The sequence below is a fragment of the Anneissia japonica genome, unplaced genomic scaffold, assembly GCF_011630105.1.
Source record: "Anneissia japonica isolate Jap-2015-1 unplaced genomic scaffold, ASM1163010v1 scaffold724_len3256291_cov202, whole genome shotgun sequence".
Classification (NCBI taxonomy): Eukaryota; Metazoa; Echinodermata; class Crinoidea; order Comatulida; family Comatulidae; genus Anneissia; species Anneissia japonica.
The window spans coordinates 3,081,326-3,104,300 of record NW_022744966.1 but is presented as its reverse complement, the minus strand read 5'-3'; the positions used below and the strand labels follow the sequence as shown (position 1 = coordinate 3,104,300).

The 22,975-nt window shown below is 34.8% G+C and overlaps 2 protein-coding genes across 3 annotated transcripts in view; both read left to right on the top strand.

Moving 5' to 3' along the window:
- The first annotated feature begins 496 nt into the window (after positions 1 to 496).
- LOC117119805 (dimethylglycine dehydrogenase, mitochondrial-like) lies at positions 497 to 15,433 on the top strand. Of its 2 annotated transcripts, XR_004447245.1 has the most exons (17): positions 497 to 597; positions 2,146 to 2,275; positions 2,379 to 2,556; positions 2,886 to 2,984; positions 4,202 to 4,366; positions 5,185 to 5,389; positions 6,933 to 7,181; positions 7,288 to 7,486; positions 8,093 to 8,367; positions 8,593 to 8,810; positions 9,006 to 9,136; positions 9,720 to 9,937; positions 10,901 to 11,058; positions 11,154 to 11,213; positions 12,032 to 12,166; positions 13,285 to 13,611; positions 13,644 to 15,433. XR_004447245.1 is itself a non-coding variant. In XM_033264720.1 (16 exons), exons 2-16 carry the CDS (start codon positions 2,166 to 2,168, stop codon positions 13,492 to 13,494), a joined length of 2,610 nt encoding a protein of 869 aa, XP_033120611.1. In that variant the 5' UTR covers positions 497 to 597; positions 2,146 to 2,165; the 3' UTR covers positions 13,495 to 15,433. The 2 variants fall into 2 exon arrangements, 1 of the variants encoding a protein (XP_033120611.1); XM_033264720.1 differs by having other exon boundaries at positions 13,285 to 15,433.
- A 1,794-nt stretch (positions 15,434 to 17,227) lies between these two features.
- LOC117119840 (alpha/beta hydrolase domain-containing protein 17B-like) overlaps positions 17,228 to 22,975 on the top strand; it is a 38,050-nt gene continuing 32,302 nt past the window's right edge. The window contains exon 1 of the mRNA XM_033264805.1: positions 17,228 to 18,062. Coding sequence (XP_033120696.1) covers positions 17,413 to 18,062 — 650 coding nt within the window. The 5' untranslated portion in view covers positions 17,228 to 17,412. The remainder of the gene's footprint in view (positions 18,063 to 22,975) is intronic.

The window sequence follows — 22,975 nt, the reverse complement described above, 5'->3', positions numbered from 1 at the left end:
AATATATCCTACAACCGCCACTGCTGATTTTCTAAATTAATTTCCGCCTATAATAAAGTGTGTACTATTAAATATTATCAGTAATCAATACAGCTAGAAAATGTAATGTATCATTTCTTTAATTTCCCTCTAAACAGACAAATTTAAAGTCGACTTTAGTGCTGTCTTTATAGTGGGAATTTATTACAAAAAAACACAGCTATTCACAGATATTCGACCAATCAACAGAGTAGATTAGTTCAACCCTTGGAAGCGTTCATTCTCCTTTGAGGGGCTAATGTCTTGTCTTGTGTATGCGAAGGAAGACATTACAGACTAATTTTATTTTATCTAAACTTAAATATATAAAGATATTTTGTGAAATAATTCTCAAACAAATTTTGTAATATATGCTCAGGTCAGAATAAATCCAATGAAACTGTAAAAAAGTAAGTGCCCTGTAAATTGTGCATGACAGACCATTTGCGATACTGGAATAAACCAGCGTAAACCATGTGTTTGTTTGTTCAATACACGTACAGTTGTACCTGGATGACTCGAAGGCACTGTTTATATATATATAGACCTTGCTTAGTGCTAGTATCTGCAGCCTTTGTAGTAAGTATATAAAATGGTTGTTAATATCAAAGCTATTTAAACCTAAAACATATTTATGACCTTCTGTGTCTTTTCAGGTGCATTGTGCTGTGTGCAGATTGAGTAGGACACGGCTGAGTGGGGCCAATTTTTTAGAAGGCTAGGCTAGGGCCTGGGCGGGATTCGGTTGTTTTGTATTGTTTGTAAGCCTAGGCTAGGTGAGGCAAGGCCCTCCTCTCTATAGGCTAGTTTAGGTAAGGCCTGGCTGCATGCGTAAGCCTGCCTAAGGTTTCCACTACATGTACTAGGCCTAGCTAGTGTGATACCATCTATGATAGCTGACAGACTGAAAACCCATGGTCAATCGGACCCAACAATGGGTGTGCGTGTTTATGAATTGATTAAACTTTAAAAATATGGGAAGGAAAATGACGCAGTGGTAGCTCCAAAAAAATTTGCCAACAGCGGGGTGCGATAAGTTTGACAGGAGGTTCGAACCAAGGGCCGACTAGAGTCTCAGTCAGGGTTCCTTAATAAAATATTTATTGAGATTTTAGAGCACAATTTTAGGAGGATATCAAAAACATTTGGATAGGCAAATATCTTTGATCCAACGGCCTGTCCGTTGGACGGGGGTTGGGAGTGCAAATCTTTGAACCTCCACTTCCCTTCAGACCTCTGATAATTTTCAATTATTATTATTATTTATTTATTTCAGAGATTTATATGTGCTGTAAATTAGGAGTTTCTGCATTTCCTACACAGTAAATATTAAAAATTCAGAGTTTCCACATCTGACACAAAAGTACTGTACACTAAAATCTGAGTTTTTGCATATTTTTAAAGGATTTACCTATTATATGCAGAATTTTAATTTTAGAGTATTTTTCAGTTACAAAATTAAACACTGCTTGGCCACATCACTTCACTTTTATTATAGGCCATAGTGTTCAAGGCTAACTTGCTGATTTATGCATCAATTTTTTTTAATACTCTTTTTTTTTATATCCAAGATTAAAGATTCCATTTACTGTCATATACAACATAGTACAGGAAATTTGTATTTCAGAGCTAAGAATACACAAAATACATTCAGATAAAATAACAATTATACATATAGTGCAAAAGGATATATAAATAACAGTTAAATTAATAAAATACAGAGTATGTACAGTACAGTGACAAAGGATCAAACTGAGTTAAATTAATAAAATACAGAGTATGTACAGTACAGTGACAAAGGATCAAACTGAGTTAAATTAATAAAATACAGTATGTACAGTACAGTGACAAAGGATCAAAATGAGTTGTATGCTGTAGAGATAAAAGAGTTGAAATATTCTTGATGGTATAAAAAAGATGAGACTATCTGGTGAATAATTTGTTATACAGATGACAGGCATATAACAAAATTAAGTTTTTGCATCTATTTGTTTTCATATCCTGCCAGATTTATTAAAATGAATATACTTATATAGTGGATGAGTAGCATCAGTAATAATTGAATCCATTTTTTAAGCACATTTCTGACATAAAGTTCATTTTCTTTTATCAATTTTTCCATTCTAGAGTAAATCAAATGCTTTGAAATGGCTGGGACTATAGCTCGAGTTGGACAGTTCCTCTCTAGATTGGACCACAGTTATCGCATTAGTCCTTTGTTGGCTTCTGTTACATCAAAGAATTATACAACACCAAGGTAAGGATGTAAACAAACCAAGAATTATGTCGAGGATGTATGAGTTAGTTTTTGTTAAAACATTATTATTGTGTGGCTCTTACTTATTCATTTGTTTACATAGCGATGGAAAGTCTCCAACAAAACCTCTCAACAAACGCTTGAAAGAAACGGCAGAAGCTGTCGTTATCGGAGGAGGTTGTGTTGGTGTTAGTACAGCGTACCACTTGGCCAAAGCAGGAATGAAAGATGTTGTGTTATTGGAGAAAACTGAACTGACCGCAGGTTCCACTTGGCATGCTGTAAGGTTTACCAGTTTGTTACTCATAAAACTTAATAATAAATAATAATAATAATTCTGGATTTATATAGCGCCTCACTTACTTTACATTACTACATACAACAGAATTTTACTATCATTATTGATGATTCTTTATAAATATTTTGTAAACAATAAAAAAAAAATACAATGAAACATGAGAAGGACAGTTAAATTCAGATTATAAAAATTGTGCATATATATGAAAATATAAACAAATTAAGAACTGTAAATTAGTAAAAATACTTATTTAGTCAGAAAAATTGTATACAATTATTTTTGTTTTTTTGTTATTCTGTTTTTGTTTTCTAGGCTGGTCTTGCAACATACTACCATCCAGGTATCAATTTGAAAAATATTCACTACTACAGTATCCAGCTTTTCTCACAACTCAAAGAAGAGACAGGACAGGTAATGTAAGGTGACACCCTGGACCACTAGGATCGTGATAAGCTCAATGTGGCTACAATATTGCCTTGAAATGAGAATGTGGGGTCCCAGGGAAAATCCTCACTATTCACCACCATAGAAATTAAACTTAATAAACACATGGGTCTGTTGACAGCATATAAATTTCAAAAACAGGGTAGTGTAATATAGTTGAATTTATATACTGTAGCATTTTATACCAAAGTATACAAGAACTTGCTTCTCCCCTAATGGTCTCTTTGTATGTCTGAGCTACCCCAATAAACCGGTACCAGGTATCTCTCCTCTGTCATAAGCAGGGGCTGCATGTAGGCACACCGGGGTTACCCCGTACTTGTCTCAAAAATGTACTGAGCCAAATTGTGTACACTGGGCCTACGGTTTGTAGGCCTTATCCAAGAAGACTTGTTCCACCACCAGTACCATAGGTGAACGTGCCTTTCAAACCAGCGCCAATGTTATGGATTACGTTGCGGTGCCCCTGTCTTGCCTTAATTCAAATTGTTGTTCTAGTTATTAAATATTTGAAAATCTTTTACTCATTAGCCATTCCCAATTAGACTTCATTATCTTCTAATAGTAAAAACAATAGTAAAGGAACACCTTTGGAATACAATTGACATGTTGACAAGGACGTGAATCCCCGCCCACAAAGTCACGAAAATCTTAGACAATAGCGGCTAGACTTACAGAGTTGGCGAAGATCTTCTTTGCTATCAACCTTCTTTAAGAAAGAGAATTCAGGGTAGGCAGTATGCAAATGAATCATATATTCATAGTATTAATTTATTTCATGGAACATGGCATTCAGTCAAACTTGTTGTCGGCAAATGCCAAGTCACTGATGCACACTGCTCCTGTAAATCTGGGTATCTATAACCAAGCACAGACATCTAGGCCTAGGCTCACGTATGTTTCGAGTTTAAACCAGCTGTCTAAGGAAATTAAAATGTCACAGAAAAAGTTTTTGATCACGTGACTAAATGACGCTCTCAGATTAGTCGGTTTATCTGTCAATCAAATCTGGTCAAGATGTTAATTAAGGGTGTCTCCCTATTAGAATTGTATCTTTAAAGGGGTTCTACTGCAGATTCAAATGCACAGAGTTTTTACTTCTGTTGGGGTTTTTTTTTTGTATTTTGCTTGAATCACAATTCATTATCATGCCTGATCATTTTTTTCTTCCAATCATCCTTTAGGAGGTTGGCTTCCATACACCAGGAAGTTTAAGGGTAGCGATGACGCCGGAGCGTTGTGATGAATTTCACTACCAGATGCAGCGACAGGCATGGCAAAAAGCCCCACAGTGGCTTCTCACTCCTGAGGAAATCCAAGAAGTTCATCCACTCCTTAATATGGATAAGGTACACAGTTTTATCAATCATTTGCATAATTTTTGTAATTAATTCCTTTTTGTTAATTTTGCTATGCATTTTTTAATTTATTGTATTTTTATGTAAATTTTATCTGGACCACAATTATCTCCATTACCTTTGCATTGAGTGTGCCATCCAGAATAAAGAAAATTGAATAAAAAAATAAATCCAATATTTGCTTCTTCAAATAATAATAAAAGTGAATGTGTGACAGACCAGGTATCTTGTTAGTTTGATCAAACAATGTCAAATCTGAACCTAGGCAGCTATTTCTTTTATTATTTTAAGCCAAGGTATGAATTTTCCTCGCCTTGTGCCATTTATTCGAGGGAGGCATTTATTACAAATGAGTCTCTAGAGCAGGGGTGGGCACAAAATTCGGTCGGAGGGCCAAAGTGAATTTCTGATTTAACACCGAGGGCCGCACTCAAACTTTGATTTTTCCAGTGCGCTTTCAAAAACCTCCAAGCACTGATTTTACTCCACTTTATTCCCAGTTTTAATATACTTTTTACATATGATCGGTGTGGGGCCGTAAAAAACAAGGTATTTTCTAGCCAATGTTGCTTGGCGGGCCACACACATAGGGTTTTTAATTCATATTCCCGGGCCGCAAAAAAAATTGCTGTTGGGCCGCGTGCAGGCCGCACTTTGCCCACCTATGCTCTAGAGGCAACGTTTATTTGAGGAGCGTTTATTCAAAGTGGTGTTTATTTGAATAAATATGGTAATTCAGTTTGTATTATATGATGTTATGGTCAAGTGAGTGTATAAAATGACTAAACCTGGTTGTGGTATTCATTTAGGTTTTACTGGGTCTTTTCAACCCTGGGGATGGTCATATTGACCCATATTCTTTGACACAAGCTCTTGCTATCGGGGCCAGGATGTATGGTGCGGATTTGTACCAGAATAGTCCAGTAACAGCTACTTTTCAGCGATCGGATGGTGGATGGGATGTCATGACTGAGCATGGTACCATCAATGCTAAGAGAGTCATCAATGCTGCAGGTACTGTAAACTATTCTGATGTCTGTTTTTTTTTTCTTTGCCTAAAGTTGGAATTTGGTTCAAATGAGATAATGCAGAAGTATAGGATTGAACTTACGGTAAGATAAGATAAAATTTATTGTCATGACTACAAAACAAGAAGACGAACATGAAATTTGGTTCCCTTGATGCTTAACTACACAAATAATACAGTTATGAAACAAATAAAAAATCAAGATTAATTGCACTTAAAAATAATTATACATGAACAACTGAAAAAAATATATACAGTACAATATACAAACTATCTTGATAATATTAATGTTATATAACAAATATTGCCTAATGCCTCGATATACTTCAAACAAAAATGTTATCCAACGGGCAGGAAAGTAATATTCTAAACTATCCTGTTTTTATAAATAAACATGTTTGGCTCTTGAACTATTTTTCATGTACATGTGCTATTATGCACATAGGAAGTCCGACACTCGCAATTGGCAAGTCTCAAATCTGTCCCTCTCCCACCAAAAATTTTCGGTCGATTCATACATGCATCCTGTTGGTTTTTCTTATTGGTGGGTGAATTTTGTCAGCAGCCAGTGAGATATCGTCAGTTTAGTAGCTGATTTAATCAACTTCACTTTCACAACAGTGCCACACATAAAAGTTCTATGGTGCATCCGAAATATCTTAATACTTAACATAAAATTTTTTAAAAACTTAATTGTATATACAAAAGAATGTTAAACAGTAGGCCTAGTTAATTAATGTTAAACATATCTTTAAACAATAAAAGAAATTAATACAGTATAGTAAAAAAAGTTTGAAATCAAATTTTGAGCAAACAGATTCATAACCAAAAGTAAACAAATGAAAATCACAGTGCATGTTTAGATGCAAATTTACGAACTGTTAACTCATACAAAGTAGCCGCTGACTTGACAGCAACTTTAGACTGTACACGTTCCAGACCTGTCATTGCATAATGATAATATTACTTAGCTTTATTTTAACACGGCAAATCTTTTTTCAACAGAAGTCTGTGTAGGAAAGAACCAAAAAATTAACAAATTAAATTTAACAAATTGGAAAGCAAGTAAAAAACAGTACCTTAAGGCTACCATTAACTTAACTACTGTACAACTTAAAAAAAAACAAAAAATGCATTTATAGAAAGCAATTCTTAATATATATGGAATGTCAACGTTTTGTAAATGACCCCCCCCCCCCCCCCCGAAACCCAGTTTTCTTGAGTAAGACAGTTTACTGTAACTAGTAGTAAAATGTAATGTCTTGCCGACTGTCAAATGCAGCACCAGTTGCATCACACTGGAACTCTTAGGATGGTGGGAGTGTGCTATACTTGAGGATTCCTACATAAATACAGTAAGATTGGTAATTATCACTAATCCAAGTTGAGCGCAACCCAGTGGCTAAACCTCAATCCAGTTATGCAAGATATAAGAAGTAGTACATGATAACTAAATGAATAAAATAATTCCCATTTAATATACAAGTTTCAATTTCAATATATTCTCATATCATATGATATCCTCAATAGGCTTTTGGGGAACTGAGATTGGCAAAATGGCTGGCATTGATATTCCATTAGTGCCCATCCACCATCAGTATGTAGTAACCTCGACCATCCCGGAGGTGAAAGCCTTGAAGAAGGAGCTGCCGGTGATTCGTGATCTGGATGGATCATACTATTTACGGCAGGAGAGGTCTGGTCTGCTTGTAGGCCCATACGAAGCTGAACACAAGATGAGACTTCAAGATGATTGGATAACGGAAGGGGTTCCGCCGGGTAAGAGTTTTTTGATATTATTATTCAAGATCACACGATTCAAATGGTTGTTCTAAATGTTTATTCTATTAACTTGTTACTGATTGGACAACTGGTTTCCTTCTAGATTTTGGCCGAGAACTGTATGAGAGTGATCTTGATAGGATTAGTGACAATCTGGAATATGCCATGGAATTGGTTCCAGTTTTAGCCAAAGGTGACATCCAGTCAGTGGTTGCCGGGCCAATCACCTACTCTCCTGAAAACCAAGCCCTAATTGGTCCATGCTATGGTGTTCAGAATTACTGGGTTCTGTGTGGTTTTGGGTAAATATAATTTGAATACTTATGGGAATGAAATATTAGTTTATTACCTTCGCCAAGGAGGTTATATATTTACTGCTGTTAGTCTGTTAGCAAGATTACATAAATGATCATAAAATTTAGTGGAATGGTATGTAATAATCTACGAAAAACACCATTTAGAGGAAAAGTTGAAAGGACAAGGTCAGGGTCACAGAAATTAGATTTTCTACCCTCAAGCAGAAAATAAAATAATGGAATCGCCCCATGTATTCAGGCAGCACTCAAGAAAACAATCTACTGAATATGATGAGCGAATCCATTATTTTATTGAGGTTATTCTGCAACACTGAAAAAGATGTGCCTGCATATGACGGGCAATTCCATTATTTCGTTGAGGGTATGCTGCAGTTTCGCCTATTGTACACGGCCTGCATACTGTTGTTACTGTATTCAGGCACAGAGTGGAGGTATGCACTTTATGGAGTGATAGTTGTGGTTAATACTGCTTTCTTTATGTGTTAAAAATGTAAATATCTTATGAGTTGCTAGTTCTGTGATTGGCTGTGATGTCATGCGATGCCTTCTTAATGCACGCTACTTGTCATTATGGTGTCTGCTTTTCTCTAGGTACGGTGTTATTCAATCAGGAGGTACTGGTAAATATGTTGCAGATTGGATTATGAATGGAGAACCACCGTATGACCTCATTGAGGTTGACCCAAATCGCTATGGCAAGTGGTGCACTAACGAGTTCACATTTAAGAAAGCACGGGAGTCGTATGGTTTGAATAATCTTCTAGGCTATCCTAAAGAGGAGAGGCCAGGTGGAAGGCCTACAGAGAGAATCTCTGGAATTTATGAGACACTCAGAAGGAAAGGTGCAGAGATGGGATTTCATGCTGGTAGGTGGAATTATATTATTTTAAATATATTGTATTAATTGGTTATTTTATTTAATATGTATTTGTCAAATAAATTGTATCTGTACTTGAATGATGTGTATTTTTTATGAAGGGAAATATAGTTATAATAAGAAAAGATACTTTACTTCAAATAAATGATTTTGTTATTTCATTTACTAGTTTGTCTTTGTGGTTTATTTAGTTAAATCTTTATTTTTTGCTTAGGTTGGGAACAGCCAAATTGGTTTGCACTTGAGGGTGATGAAGCAGGTTACAAACCGAGTTTCAGGCGAACAAATTGGCATCACCCTGTCTTAAGAGAATGTGAACTGGTTAAAACAAAGGCAGGAGTCATTGATCTTACACCTTTTGCCAAGTTTGAGGTTAGCGGGAAAGATGCTTCCAAGTACTTGGACTATCTTGTGGCTAATAAACTTCCAAAGGTAATTTGAGTGATTTGTCAGTCTCATTTACATTTCCCTGTATCTATTATTTTCTATAGATTCACAGTAGAAAAAAAAATCACTGTTCTTCCAAGAATCATTTTCATTGCATCCAATTTACTTTTTGAACAGTATGTAGTGATTCATTTTTGTTCTTGTATTTTTTCATATTCAAACATTCATATTATTTTTTAGATCGGATCTGTAAATGTTGCTCACATGCTGACCCCACGAGGGCGTGTGTATGCAGAGTTAACAATCACTAGAGAAGAAGATAACAAATATTTTGTAATCACAGGATCAGGCTCGGAACTGCATGATTTGAGGTGTGGTCACACAACTTGATGATGTCAGTAAATGTTTAATGAGAATGATAATGTTAATAAAATGTGAATATGGTTGATAATGTGAGGATAAGGGAGGTGGGATATTGTTAATAATAAAGATGTAACGTTGTGCTTAAGATGCTTGCCTTCTAATCCCATAGTCCTGGGTTCAAATCCTTGGACAGCACAGAGTTTTTTCTCACTGCTGAGTAACATCTTCACTCCCTAAGCCTCGTAATGCTGAATAAAGCATCACATCATTTCATTTATTTAAAAGCTCCGCTAAATATAAGCTGACCTCTAGGATATGCTGGCAGGGGTACTCACTATAAATATGGTAAAAAAAGATAATAACGATGTTGATATTGTTAATATAATTGATAATGCAAAGATAAAGATGATGAGCGAGGTGAGGAAATTGTTAACAATAAAGATAATAACGATGTTAATAATGTGAATATGTTTGATAATGTAAGGATAAAGATGATGAGCGAGGTGAGGAAATTGTTAATAATAAGATAATGATTTTGATAATGGACCACCACTAAGCCTCTATATATTGTGTTTTAATTATCACTTTCAGGTGGATGGAAGAACAAGCTTTAGCAGGTAACTACGATGTTCAGTTTAAGAATGTAACAGATGAAGTGGCCTGCCTAAGCATAGCCGGACCACTAGCTAGAGACATCCTGTCTACTGTTACTACAGCAGACATCAGTAACGATGCCTTTAAATTCATGACTTGGCAAGAAATCACAATAGGTGATGTGCTTGTGAAGGCATTAAGAATTTCTTATACAGGTAATTGAAGTGGAGTTTAAAAGCTTTGTAGTTAAGAAACTTTCCTTCTAATCCTAGAGTCCTGGGTTCAATTCCTGTCAGTGTTGCAGGATTTTTTCTCAAGACCAATGTAAATCCACTCCATGAGGCTTGCCACCCCAAACCAGCATACTGTCACTATATGTTAAACTGAGTAATTAGCATAAGAATGTGACAGTTTTATACTTCAGTGCAGAGAAGTCATAATACTTTGATTTGATTTTTGGGAATAGTAAAGCTAATTTCAATAAGTGACCCATCATGTTAAAGCTTATAATGTTGAGAATATGAATGTATTAAAAAGTCAAATCCCTGTTTTGGGATAGCAAACCTCATATTTAGTCTGTGTAAAGCATCATGTGTGTGTTGTCACCTACAAGTAGGACAGTAATATATTTGCCATTGACAGTTGTTGGTGCTTGTGTTGTGTGCATAAATAAATTTGAAAGATTTGTTTTTAAGAGTCTTAATATCTTTGGGACAATAGAAAAGAACTTGCTCGTAGTGGAAAACTTTGATTTTTCCATTAAAAAATTGAAAGTTCAAATTGTTCTCAAGCAAGGGTTCTAGCGTTAAGCTAGACTCTGCTATGCAGGATTCTTACTCTGAATATTACTTTCATCTGTGTAATATGAATTGATATCTAATTGCTGTTATTAATTTGACTGGAACGTTGTAGCTGGGTCACCAACAAGCAGGTTAACAGCATGACCCTCCCATTTATGTGAAGAGAGGCAAACATAAGTAAAGTGTCTTGCCCAAGGACACAAGCAGCGCGGCGAGTCCAACACCTTACACGCCCCTACGACACTACCACACGCTTCTGAATACTACAACCAGAAACAAAAGTAGTTATTTTGTAATGTGAAAGTTGTTTCTCTATTCTTTCTCATCCATTCACCAACATGAACATGTTATATAATGTCATCTTTGTTCATTCACTAGGTGAACTTGGCTGGGAATTCTACCATGATAGAGCAGACACAGCCAAGTTGTATGACACATTGATGACTGCTGGGGCACCATTCGGTATAGGAGACTTCGGCACTTATGCAATCAATGTTATGCGTTTGGAGAAAGGGTTTAGAATGTGGGGAGCAGAGGTAAGGTTTCTACACAATTGTGTTAACTCCCCACCCCCATCCATATCGTCTGTGTTGTATATTGATGACTTGTTTGTTATCTGGAAATCTTTCAGATGCTAACTGATAACAACCCGCTAGAGGCAGGTCTACAGCCATTTATCAAGTTGAAAAAGGTTAGTAGTCAATTTACAGCTAGGCAGGTCTTTGGATGTGCACTGTACCCAGAAATGGAAACATTTGCATACTCACCCTATAAAGACACATATCCTTAACCTCTGTGTACACTATCAAATTTGTGTGATATGCCCTTATACCATAAAACCTCGAATTGAAGCCCTAGGCTTCTTTTTTTTGCAAACTTTGGACGGGCTTCTTTTTTCGAGATGGGCTTCTTTTTGATTCCACTTTTGCAAAGTAAAGAGGGGGGACTTTAAAAAAATGAAAATTTTAGTAATTACTACTATAAAACAATAAATAGGGCCACTGTAACATCAGTCTGTATTAGGAGTGTATTCACGTAAACTACCATGTAAACCAAGCATGTTTTAAATATATTTTGTTTCTTTGAAATTCATGTACAGTTTATGTACTGTACTACTAGTCATGAAAAGAAGACCATGCTATCTAGAAAAGAAACCCATGGTCTTCTTTTCGAGATGGGCTTCCTTTCGAGATGGGCTTCCTTTCAAAGCTACTTTTGCAAACTAAAGAGGGGGGGCTTCAATTTGAGATGAGCTTATTCTTGAAATCCATTGAACTTGTATGATTCAAGGTTTTACAGTGTGGGCATAGTGACATATTTTACAACCAAATAATCACCATATCACATTTGTCACATAGAGTTTAATAGTGAGGATTGAACTTTACAATGGAAAGAGAATGTTGGTCACCATTAGTGAGTGATGTTGTAGAGCATGTATGGTTTCTTTTTTTTAAATTTAGACAATCAACTTTTAATGTAATGATGTAATTGCCTTTTTATGTAATGTAGGAAGCAGATTTTATAGGGAAAGATGCTTTGTTGGCCCTCAAGGAACAGGGTTTAAAACGAAAATTGGTCCTACTGACTGTGGAAACCGACGATGTAGATCCCGAAGGAAATGAAACAGTAAGAGTGAATGGAGAGGTCAGTTTTCAAAGAATTTCTAATAATGTATCATCACTACTATGATCATTACTATTATCATCATTGTACCCACTACTGCTGTTGTCATCACCATTGTAATCATTATCATCAGCAGCATAGAATTATCATTATCAATGATCACCATCATTATAACTATAATTAATATCTTTACCATAATCATTGTCATAATAATCATCACTTATTATCATATATTTGTTTTTTATGTATCATTGTAGTGTTGATTATTATCATTATCATCAACAGCATAGAATTATCATTATCAATGATCACCATCATTATAACTATAATTAATATCTTTACCATAATCATTGTCATAATAATCATCACTTATTATCATATATTTGTTTTTTATGTGTCATTGTAGTGTTGATTGTTCCAGCTGGTGACATTCAGGCTTCTTCTACATGATAAAATCAAAACAATATGTAATTAAAATAATGATAATTAAGATGTATATGGCCAACCTGAAAATATCGTGTTGCTTAAGCACTGAAAATTAGAAATTATTTTTGCTATAGGCGTAGGCCTAATCATGGAGTCAATTGCTAACCATTATACAACCCGTGTGCTTTGGCCTTGTAGCATGGTGACCATAGAGTTTAAAATATACCCAAGAAAAAGTTCATCAAAAGTGATTCACATTTCAGACTCTCCATCTGTGAAAGTCTCTCCCTGGGCCCTCTCTATTCAAATTCCTGGATCCAGCACTGGTGTTGAGTTGTGGATGAACAAATTTAGCAAACTTGATTAAATGGGGCAGATGCAGGATTTGGCAGTAGGGGGTGCTTAAGGACCCACACCACCTCTGCCCCCCCATGGTTGGGGCTGTGGTTTAGAAGTTTTGAGAACATGGATCTCAGGGTGCCCAGAAATTGCACTCTCATACTTTTAAAATCTTAATGGTACTTTGATAAAAATAGTATATCAACAATTATTTTTCTTAATACAATTTAGGGGGTTGCGATCACACCGTCTGCACCCCACCATCTGCCCCAGATTAATTAATTTAATTAATAACCTGAATAGATAAATAGTATATAAAAAAGGTGTACATGAATTTTATGAAAACATCTTTAAAGATTTATTCTCTTTTATAGGTTGTAGGAAACACCACCTCGGGTTGTTTTAGCCACTGTCTGAACCAAAGCATATGTTATGCATACTTACCATCTACCATGACAGAGATTGGTACACATGTGCAGGTAGAGCTGCTTGGTAAACATTATACCGGTACCATCACCAAGGAACCCTTGCAGGACACTGAACCTACCAGGAATCGCAAGATGATGAAAGCTGGCAAAAAGTAGTAAAGATGTGAAATAAATAAAATACACCAAAACAAATACATATACACATCTTACAGTACAGCTTGACACAACATAAGTGTGCATATTACGCACACACATACACCAACACATGCACGAAAGAACCCTTTCTATCATGAATAAAAAATTCTAAGCTTATGCCATTATGTATTAATTGTACCTTGATATTCAAAATGGTGATAGTGATGATGGTGAATGTTTTTTAGAAATTTGCATTTTTTGCAATTACTAAAGCATTATGATAATCATGAATTCCTTATTGAAAAAAATTAGATTTACTAAAAAGAAAACAAATTGGTTGTGAAGGTGTTTCAGTGGTGCATGCTTTATAATTTCAAGGTCTTGTGTTCAAATCTTGCTGAAGTCAGGGTATTTTCAAAATACTAGGCAAAATGCATTCACTATAATGTTTAGTATGAACACTGTCATAATGCAGTTCATTCGCAAGTGATTTAATCTGTATTTAAAAAAATCCCGGGGGGAGAATGTTAGCCCAGATCTGTGACAGATATGGTACATGAAACACTTGAGACTCAGGCCATATTATTTAATTAATTTAACAGAGCCTCTGAATATGAGCTGACTTCTTGGGCATAGCTGGTTGTGTCAGTATGGTTCAGTTGATTGGAATATCACTACAATACAAAACTCAATGTATAGATATAGAAATTTTTGCACCACACAATTCAAAATCATTTTTTATGTTAATTCTGAGTTGTACACTTAAAATGTTACAAAAATAAAACTTAAGCATCATAAGCATAAGCATTGTAGATAGAATAGTGAATTACTGTATGAGAGGTCAATAGTATCATGCTTGTTTGAATCATGTCATCATATTTTTTGTATTATTTAGTTTTTTTATTGACACTTCCTTGTTGGTTCTCAATACAGACATATCAATGATAATCTTTTTCTTTAAATGTTTTACAGTATTTTTTTAAAATTGTATATCTTAAAGTATTCGGTGGAATAGAACAATGTTCCTTATTTCTTCATTATAATTGTTGTTCTTTTTAATTGGATTTAATTTTTTTTTTTTTTTTTGGTAAAGTGTTTTATTTGCTTATGAGATGCTTTATACAGTACTAGCGAAATATTATTTCTTTTATTGTTCTTTTTGTGATATTTTTTAAACTTGATAGCAAAACTTCTCTATCAAAGATTTTCAAAGGAAGGGAAAAAAATTGGAATAAAATTGTTCTCATTCTGTCAACATTTTCAAATGTTTAACATTAACATACAGGTGGTAGAAAAAATAATTTTAAAATTTAGTATGAATAAAAAAAATATGCAAAGCAAGTGTGCACCCTTAAGCACAGGAATGTGATGCTGCAATGTAAACAGTAGGATTGATCAATGCTGCATATTTATTGAAGATAAATGCTGGTAATGAAGAAATACGATTACTTATGTAGTTTTCAATTAAATGACAGGCATGTCTTGATATATAAAAAGCACCAACACATGTGATTTTTGTACAAAGCGCAATCCATCTTATAGAATTTCCAAAGGCACATGGTAAAATGTAGAGGGGCAAAGAGGACCAAAAAAATAATGTTACTAATTTTTTAAAGATATTGAAGACCATAATTATTCTAGTTGTATGCATGAGGTACAATATATAAAATTTCAAATTGTAGACCAGAGCACTGTAAAAGATGTACTTTATTGTCATAGTCATAGCAATTTTGTTATTCTTATTAATGACCACTGTTATAAATATAATTCTTATCAATCAGTAAATTGTAAATTTAAAAATGTTATCATAAGCAATCCAACAATTACTGAACACAAAGCTTTCATATAACAACACTGAATTTATTTTTTAAGGTAAAATATTCAAGAATCCTTGCTCTTATAATACCTCTGTTTGAATAAAAAAGTATCTAATGAAATAAATTGTAAAAAAAAGAAGAGATATAATATTTATTTTGTGTAGTTGTCCGTTGTCTGATCTTACAAAGTGTACCAACCTACCCCGTCCCCTAATAACCACACAGTTGTATACAGAACCTTGGGGGGTTGTTGGGGGGGGGGGGGGGGGGGGCTGATTGGCGTAAATTTGGGGTGTGTATCTATCATTAAGTACAGGGGTGAATTCTAACTTCTCAAGCATGATTTTTTTTTTGCTTTAGACATTCAATAGGAAGGGGGTGTACCCAGTGGTGGCTCTAGGATGTATTTTCTGGGGTGGGGGCTGAGCTGTCCGACAGGGGGACTTCAGCTTTTAGGCCTGAGCTTAAGGAAGTGTTCGAGAGGGGGTGCCCCCTCCTGGAAATGAGATTTTTTTAAGAATAGGAACCTCTGGATGGCCAGAAATGACACTCTCAGACTGACAGACATTGTATTTGCTTGGCGTGGGCCTATTTTTATCTTTTTTGCTCTGACTGCCCGACGAGCTCTGTCCAATGGGGTGGGGGTCTTGACCTTCCTGGTTGGGGGGACATAAGCCCCTCCCCCTCTCCGCTGGCGCCGCCACTGGGTGTACCACCTAGATATGCCACTATAGAATACCATATCTTGAATGTGGTTACAGTAGAGGAAAATAAGATTGCTGCTTTTAAAAAGTTGATGGTGGCGATGATGATGAATGTTACTGCTTAGATTCCGATCTTTTGTATTGGCGATTTCAGTTTTTTTTTGTTCTAAGAGAAAATCAGAAGAGATTCTTCGTTGTGGTTAAGCAACAGGTGTCAGCCGTATGCCATGGAACTGTAAATAGGGCCAAAAAAAACCCAACCAATTTTGTGTTTATGCCTGAAAAGTAGAAAATACACAAATAATACAATTTTGGATTTGTATCGCGTACCATCCAGCCAAACAGCGCTAACCTTGGCCTCTTAGCCTCGCCAAGGCTACTCCGGCCTTATTTGCTCATAAAAAAATATTGTTCATTGTCAAAAAGAAAATAGAATTAAAATTAGAAAAATAAATAAAATTCCGACCCTTATTTTCGTAAAATTTGGGTCGGTCGGGTGAGGACAATACAATATTTATTTTTCTTTGACTAATGTGAAATCTGTTATTTACAAATTCCATGACAATGCAGTGTGATTTTATTCAATTAATTTAAAATGTTCTTCTTATAAAAATAGAACAAACCACACTGTGGCAATTCCAACAAATATGCTGCTTATGTACAAGAAGCTATGAATTTTAGAGCTTATACTGTAGCTGTGCCTATGTTAAATATTCCTCTTCCATTGGATTTTACATCAAAAGCAGATACTGTCCTTATCCATTTCTACAAAATATAGCTTATGTTATTTTCAATTCAGTACAAATATACATGTTAAAGTGATGAAATTGAAATCAGACCTGACTAATTTCTTGGTATCAATCCTTTTTTTTTTCAGAAAATGTCCATATCAAATGAGAAATACAAAACAAATGAGATTGAAATTGAGATATAAAACAATCAGATTACACTGAGACATTATATCATATTATAATAACATTATTATGAATTATTTGTATTTAATTTCCATATATTTACATCTATATATCGATTTATACTTCCGGTTTGACTTAAGCAATGGAAATCACAGAACAAAAAATAAAACTTTCTAAAAAACCTCTCAAAAACATCTCTATTGTAAATCTAGAGTTCCTAAAATCAACATGTTCACGTCGTCCTCTCTTGCTGACTATTCAACTATGACGAGGAAACAACTGCTAACAAATAAAAAAATGACGCACGCGCAAAGAATTGCTTATAATGACGTCATGTTTTTCCGGTTGATCAATTAATTTTAGAGATAGAAACTCCCTACAACTTTCAAGTTTTAAATCCACTGTGTTTGTATATCTGTTTGATTTCAAAGGATAGTGTGTGTCTTGGCTATAAGGTATATACATTGTGTGATATTTATTTTGTATCAACCTTAAATTTTCAATATGAATGGGCTGAGCGTAGGGGAGCTGTGTTGTCTCTTTTGTTGCCCACCTTGCCCATCTCGTATCGCAGCTAAGTTAGCCTTTCTTCCGCCTGAGCCTACCTACGAACTCGTTCCTGTAGATGCTTCCGAATCAAAGTTTTCGCTAACATTATCAGAACGTGCGGAATGGCAGTACGGAGAGAAAGAGAAGGAATCAATTGAAGTATTTTCAACGAGGAGCAAACGAGGAAATAAAGTAGCTTGTATGTTTGTACGATGTTCCCAAAATCCACATTTTACAATTCTATTCAGTCACGGTAATGCAGTTGACATTGGTCAGATGAGCAGTTTTTATCTAGGACTTGGTACCAGAATCAATTGCAATATTTTTAGCTATGATTATTCTGGTTATGGAGGTAGCACAGGCAAGCCCTTAGAGCGTAATTTATATGCAGATATTGATGCTGCTTGGCAAGCACTAAGGACACGGTATGGAATTAGTCCAGAACATATAGTTTTGTATGGACAAAGTATAGGTACTGTTCCAACAGTGGATTTAGCTTCAAGATATGAATGTGCTGCTGTGATTCTACATTCACCATTGATGTCTGGGATGAGGGTCGCATTTCCGGAAACAAAACGAACATGGTGTTTTGATGCATTCCCAAGGTTTGTATAACATTTTTTTAATGCCTACAGGTACAGTACCTATCCTACACCCAGCCTGTACAATAGAATTAGAGTAATGTCAATTGAGTTGAAATCGAATCCATCACCTCTGAAGATACACTATTACAATACAGTACATATCTTGGTCCTATTTAATTATACTACAGTTTACCACCTTGTTAGTGTTACTGAGCCTTTGTTAGTGTTACTGAGCCTTTGTTAATGGCTAGAGCAGGGGCGGATCCAGAAATGTCCAAAAGGGGGGGGGGGGGGGCTGAAAGTTGGGTCGATTGAGACAACACTGTCGTAGGGGATCGGGGGCATGCCCCCGCAAAATTTTTGTGTTCTTGACGCCCGAACATAACATTTGAGGCTATTCTGGGCTATCATTTTTTTCTTTTCTCTCTTTTTTTTTACCTCCCAAAAGGGGGGGGGGGGCCCAGGCTGGGGTGCCCCCCCCCCAAATCCACCCCTGTAGAGTAAAATTAAACGATCATATGCCTATGTGTGTATTCTCAACTGAATGAGACAAGATACACTACAGTAAATGTCATCCAACTGGCTAGCATGTCATTACTGGGCACGCTTGCAAAAAAATACAGGAAAGTACTTCTTGTTTTGGTAAAGTGAATAAAATAATTTATGTTAGTTAAGATAGAATCACAAAAATCCTGTTGCCCCCAAATATTGAATTACAGTACAGTAAAGAAATAGAAAAATAAAATACAAAATAACAGTCTCCTTAGTCAAAGTAAAAATTGCAACACTCCTGCAAAACCATACAGTACAGGACAGTACCATAAAATCATGATATCGTCAGACCAAGCACAATGTAAATTGCTTTGTACTGCATGTACTGTAGTGTCGGTTTAAACACTATGCACTGATTACTACTATCTGTAATATAGAATTCTCCCCCAGGGAGCTGAGTGTGTGTCTGTCATATGTTTGATCCCATATTGGGTGTAATAAGTGCCTAATAGATTTTGTGGCCTTTTATTGACATAAAGCACTACTGTACCTTATACTGTATTTCTAGGCTAAAATCATTTTTGAAATTTTCTAGGCTAACATGAGTGACATCTTTATTTTAGATATTCATTTGCTAAACGTATACAAATACAAATATGAAAATATTAACTCCGAACATGATGATCATTTCATTTATTTTATACTTCTTTTAACACTTATTTCAACATTTGACCTGAAAATTTGTACATTTCTCAACACTTGAAAAAGTAGTATCAGCCACCGCCAGACTTTTTAGCAAATTTTAACACTTTTCCGAAGCTCGTTGAGAGTGCGTATGTGATCAGATTGACATGTAGTGAATACTACAAGAATACGAAACATTTTAGCTTTACAATGGTACCAAACACTTTATTCTAATCACAATCTGTGACCCACAGCAGTAAAATGAAAATGACACAATTTTAGAGATTTACGCAATTTCGCACAACGAAGCCGAGATAATCGCGATTTCGTGAAAGTAAATCAATAAGGTTCTAGGCTGATGTCAAACAAACAAATAGTGAAATACTTACGGTCCAGATTGAATATAGTGTTCAAATTGTTAGTAAGTGTAGATAATTACCCCATCTATCGGATTCCGTAAAAAAAGCCCTGAAACACGGAGATTCCGTGTTTGGTTGTTTAAGCGTGGCGTTTAACCAAACACAGAGATCTTACAAATGTTTTTTACGTTTAATATTGCAATAATCATTCAACAATCTTGAAGTGTTTTGTAATTAGCATGAAATTAAAATAATTTGCTTCATTCAGAAATTATAATTTGCTCTGGGATCTTTCCTACTTATTACAATTAATTAATTAGTGATTGAAAAGATAGACATACTGTGACTGTACAGTACAGTAGTTCTTTAATTATTCTCTAAACATTCATTATAATTTGAGTTAACTGGTGGAGCTGTTTCTCCACAGAAGGCTTGATTTACAAAAACAGCTCATCACCCATAGGAATTCTATTGTGTACAGCACTATCCTAATAGTATCCTCACATCCTTGACTAGAATACAGTAGCCACTTTAAAATCAGTGGTCAGTTTCAATATCCAAAAATTTATGCTTTCTACAGGTAAGTTATGCTCCAGTGTCAGTAATCAGTGTTGTTGATTTTTTTTCTGAATCATATTTTAGTATTGCATATTTTCAATTGTTTTCTTATTTTACATTAAATTTTCTATATTTAATTTTTCATTCAATTTTATATGATCTAAAGGCTAGCAGCATTTACACTGAATTACATGGGAATACATTTAATACATTAAAAACACAGAAATACAAAAACCGTAAAAATTGATAAAATTTATACAGTAGTATTTTTAATTGTTTTCATATTTTACATTACATTTTGTATATTTAATTTTTAATGTACTGTACTATTATTTATTAATATTTATAATTGATTTTTTTCTGTGCTTGGATTCAAATTTGACTGTATCTCATAATGTCGACAATAAGAATTCCTTGATTTTTTGTACAGTAAGTTGCAAAAAAATTACTACGTAAAGACTACATTGTGCACTACTTTGCTGACACAGGCTGATGTGTTAGCTCCACAGCTACAATACATAAATCCAATAATACATCTGTAACTTGAGTCATACCCCGTTAGGTGCTGTTCTTCTACAAGCCTACAGTAATTCCAAAATACATAAATAGTTCAGGGGGTACAGTAGTACTGTAGCTTTCACTGTAGTTTCTTATTTCCCCCTTTAGCTTTCTTTGATGGATGACTCAGCCTTTGTGCAAGATTACAATATTATTGATTAGAATAATTTTTGCTGAACATACAGTACAGTAGGCTCTATTTTTGTTTCAAGAGGGTGGCTCCCACAGGAACTGACTAAAAAAGACTCTCATATTACAAAATATTAGATTAAAAAGTTGCTGATGATTATTTTATGCTTATCGTAAAGCCAGCCCCTGTGCGTAAGCCATCAATATATTCAAACATAACCTACAGTACAGTATCTAAAATTCTGCTGTTTCAAAATTCCTTTTGATGAAAGTGGGTGCACTAATTCTTTTTGCCTGGGTTTGAGGAGATATTAGTTTTTGAAATACACACTACAGTATACATGTACATGTACTGTACAATAGAACTTTATGGCTACAGATTTACTGTACAGTAGATTTTGAATCTACTGTATTCAAAATTTTTTGGATTATAGAAAATATTTGGAGAGGGTGGAAATTTAACTATTCAATAAAAGCTGTGAAGCCAATAAAAGATCAATATTATTTTTTATATTATCCTAATAGTTATTAATACCTATCCTGTTTAAAATATTATACAGTATAGTGTTTTTTAATTTATAATTTCTTTTTGTTTGTCGATTCTTTTTTAAATTTTCTCCTCTTCTCGGATACTTTTGGCACATTTTTGCTAAATGAGAACACAAGATTTTATGTTAAGTTGTTTTCTGCCTCTGACTAAAATTATAACAAAATGTACAGTACATAAAAAGTCTTGCTTTACAGTTTCATTCGTTTGATTCTTGGATTTATTTAATATTTATTAAACTTTCTTTATTCTGGATGGCATGCTCAATGCAAAGGCACTGGTTTTCGTTGTGGTCCAGTTACAGTAAAATCATAAAAAATAAGAGATTGGAAAATAAAACAAAAGGACTTTTTTACAAAAACAGAGGAGAGAGCCATTAATTAAGAGCATTTCTAAAGTTACAAAAATTGAAATCATGGAAATCCCTAGTTATGTTACCAGGTAGATGGTTCCAGTTTAAGCCTGGTTTCCTGTCGACGTAAAAGTCAGAATTTCTTACGTTTCATACGTTTCTTACGATTCATGCGACTCTTACGCAAAGTTGAAATAATGCCGACGTCAACGACGTTTGCGTTGATCATGTTGGGCCGCAGACAAACCAGCAATTTTCAGCCGCTTACGAAAGTTGAACTTACGACGTTGAACTCCATCCAGAGTCCAAAACGAGCGCTTGCGACTGTTATGTTGAGTTGAATTTTTCTTGCGATACGACGACATAAACATATATGACGTAATTCGTAGTTCTTACGATTGGCTGCCTTCGTTCCCACTAATCCCGTCATTGGTACCCAGGTTTTTCGCGCGAAAATAGGCCTCTGCCTCTTCATATGAGCTGCACTAAAATTGTTAGTAAAATGTCTAGCATTATATAAAATGGATTATTGCAAAGAAGTTACTGTAGGCCTACATTATTAAAATACAAATAGGCCTATTTGATGTTTGTATTTTTGTTTCACAAAATAATGATGTTTCGAACATTCCCTGAACATTCGTGTTTCATACCACCAAATTTTAATTCTAAGAAACTGCCACGGCCTCGAGGTGCTTGTCACACAATCTACTTTGAAAAAACAAAAAACAAAAAAAAACATTAGGACAAAAAACACGGGAAAGTTTGATTAGCCATAAGTGACAAAATAGATATAAAACGGTCCTCACTCCCGCTGTATAAATGCCCCCCTTGGTTTGTGATAAGATATGTTATATTTTCATTTTTACTACTCTTCTCATTGAAGTTTCGCAACGACCAACTGATTTGTTGCAGTATTATCATTATTATTATTATTATTATAATACGATAATTGTCGTCATTATCATAATCAAACGGTGCTGCTGAGCTAGTGCTACAGTAATCCATTGACATGTATTTCTGTTAGTAACTGATACACATTTTTTTTATAAGAAAATATTTCATAACCCCGGGTTTTAAGAACAGTGACACTAAAATTGCTTTGAAAATAAGAACAAATTTCACATGCAATTATTATTATTATTATTATTAGTTCCTATGCATGTAATGCAATAGGAACTATTGTAATCACTCTGTCACATTTCTTTTGTTTTTTATTGTGTGTAGTATGTGTGTGCGTATGTGTGTAGACATTTAT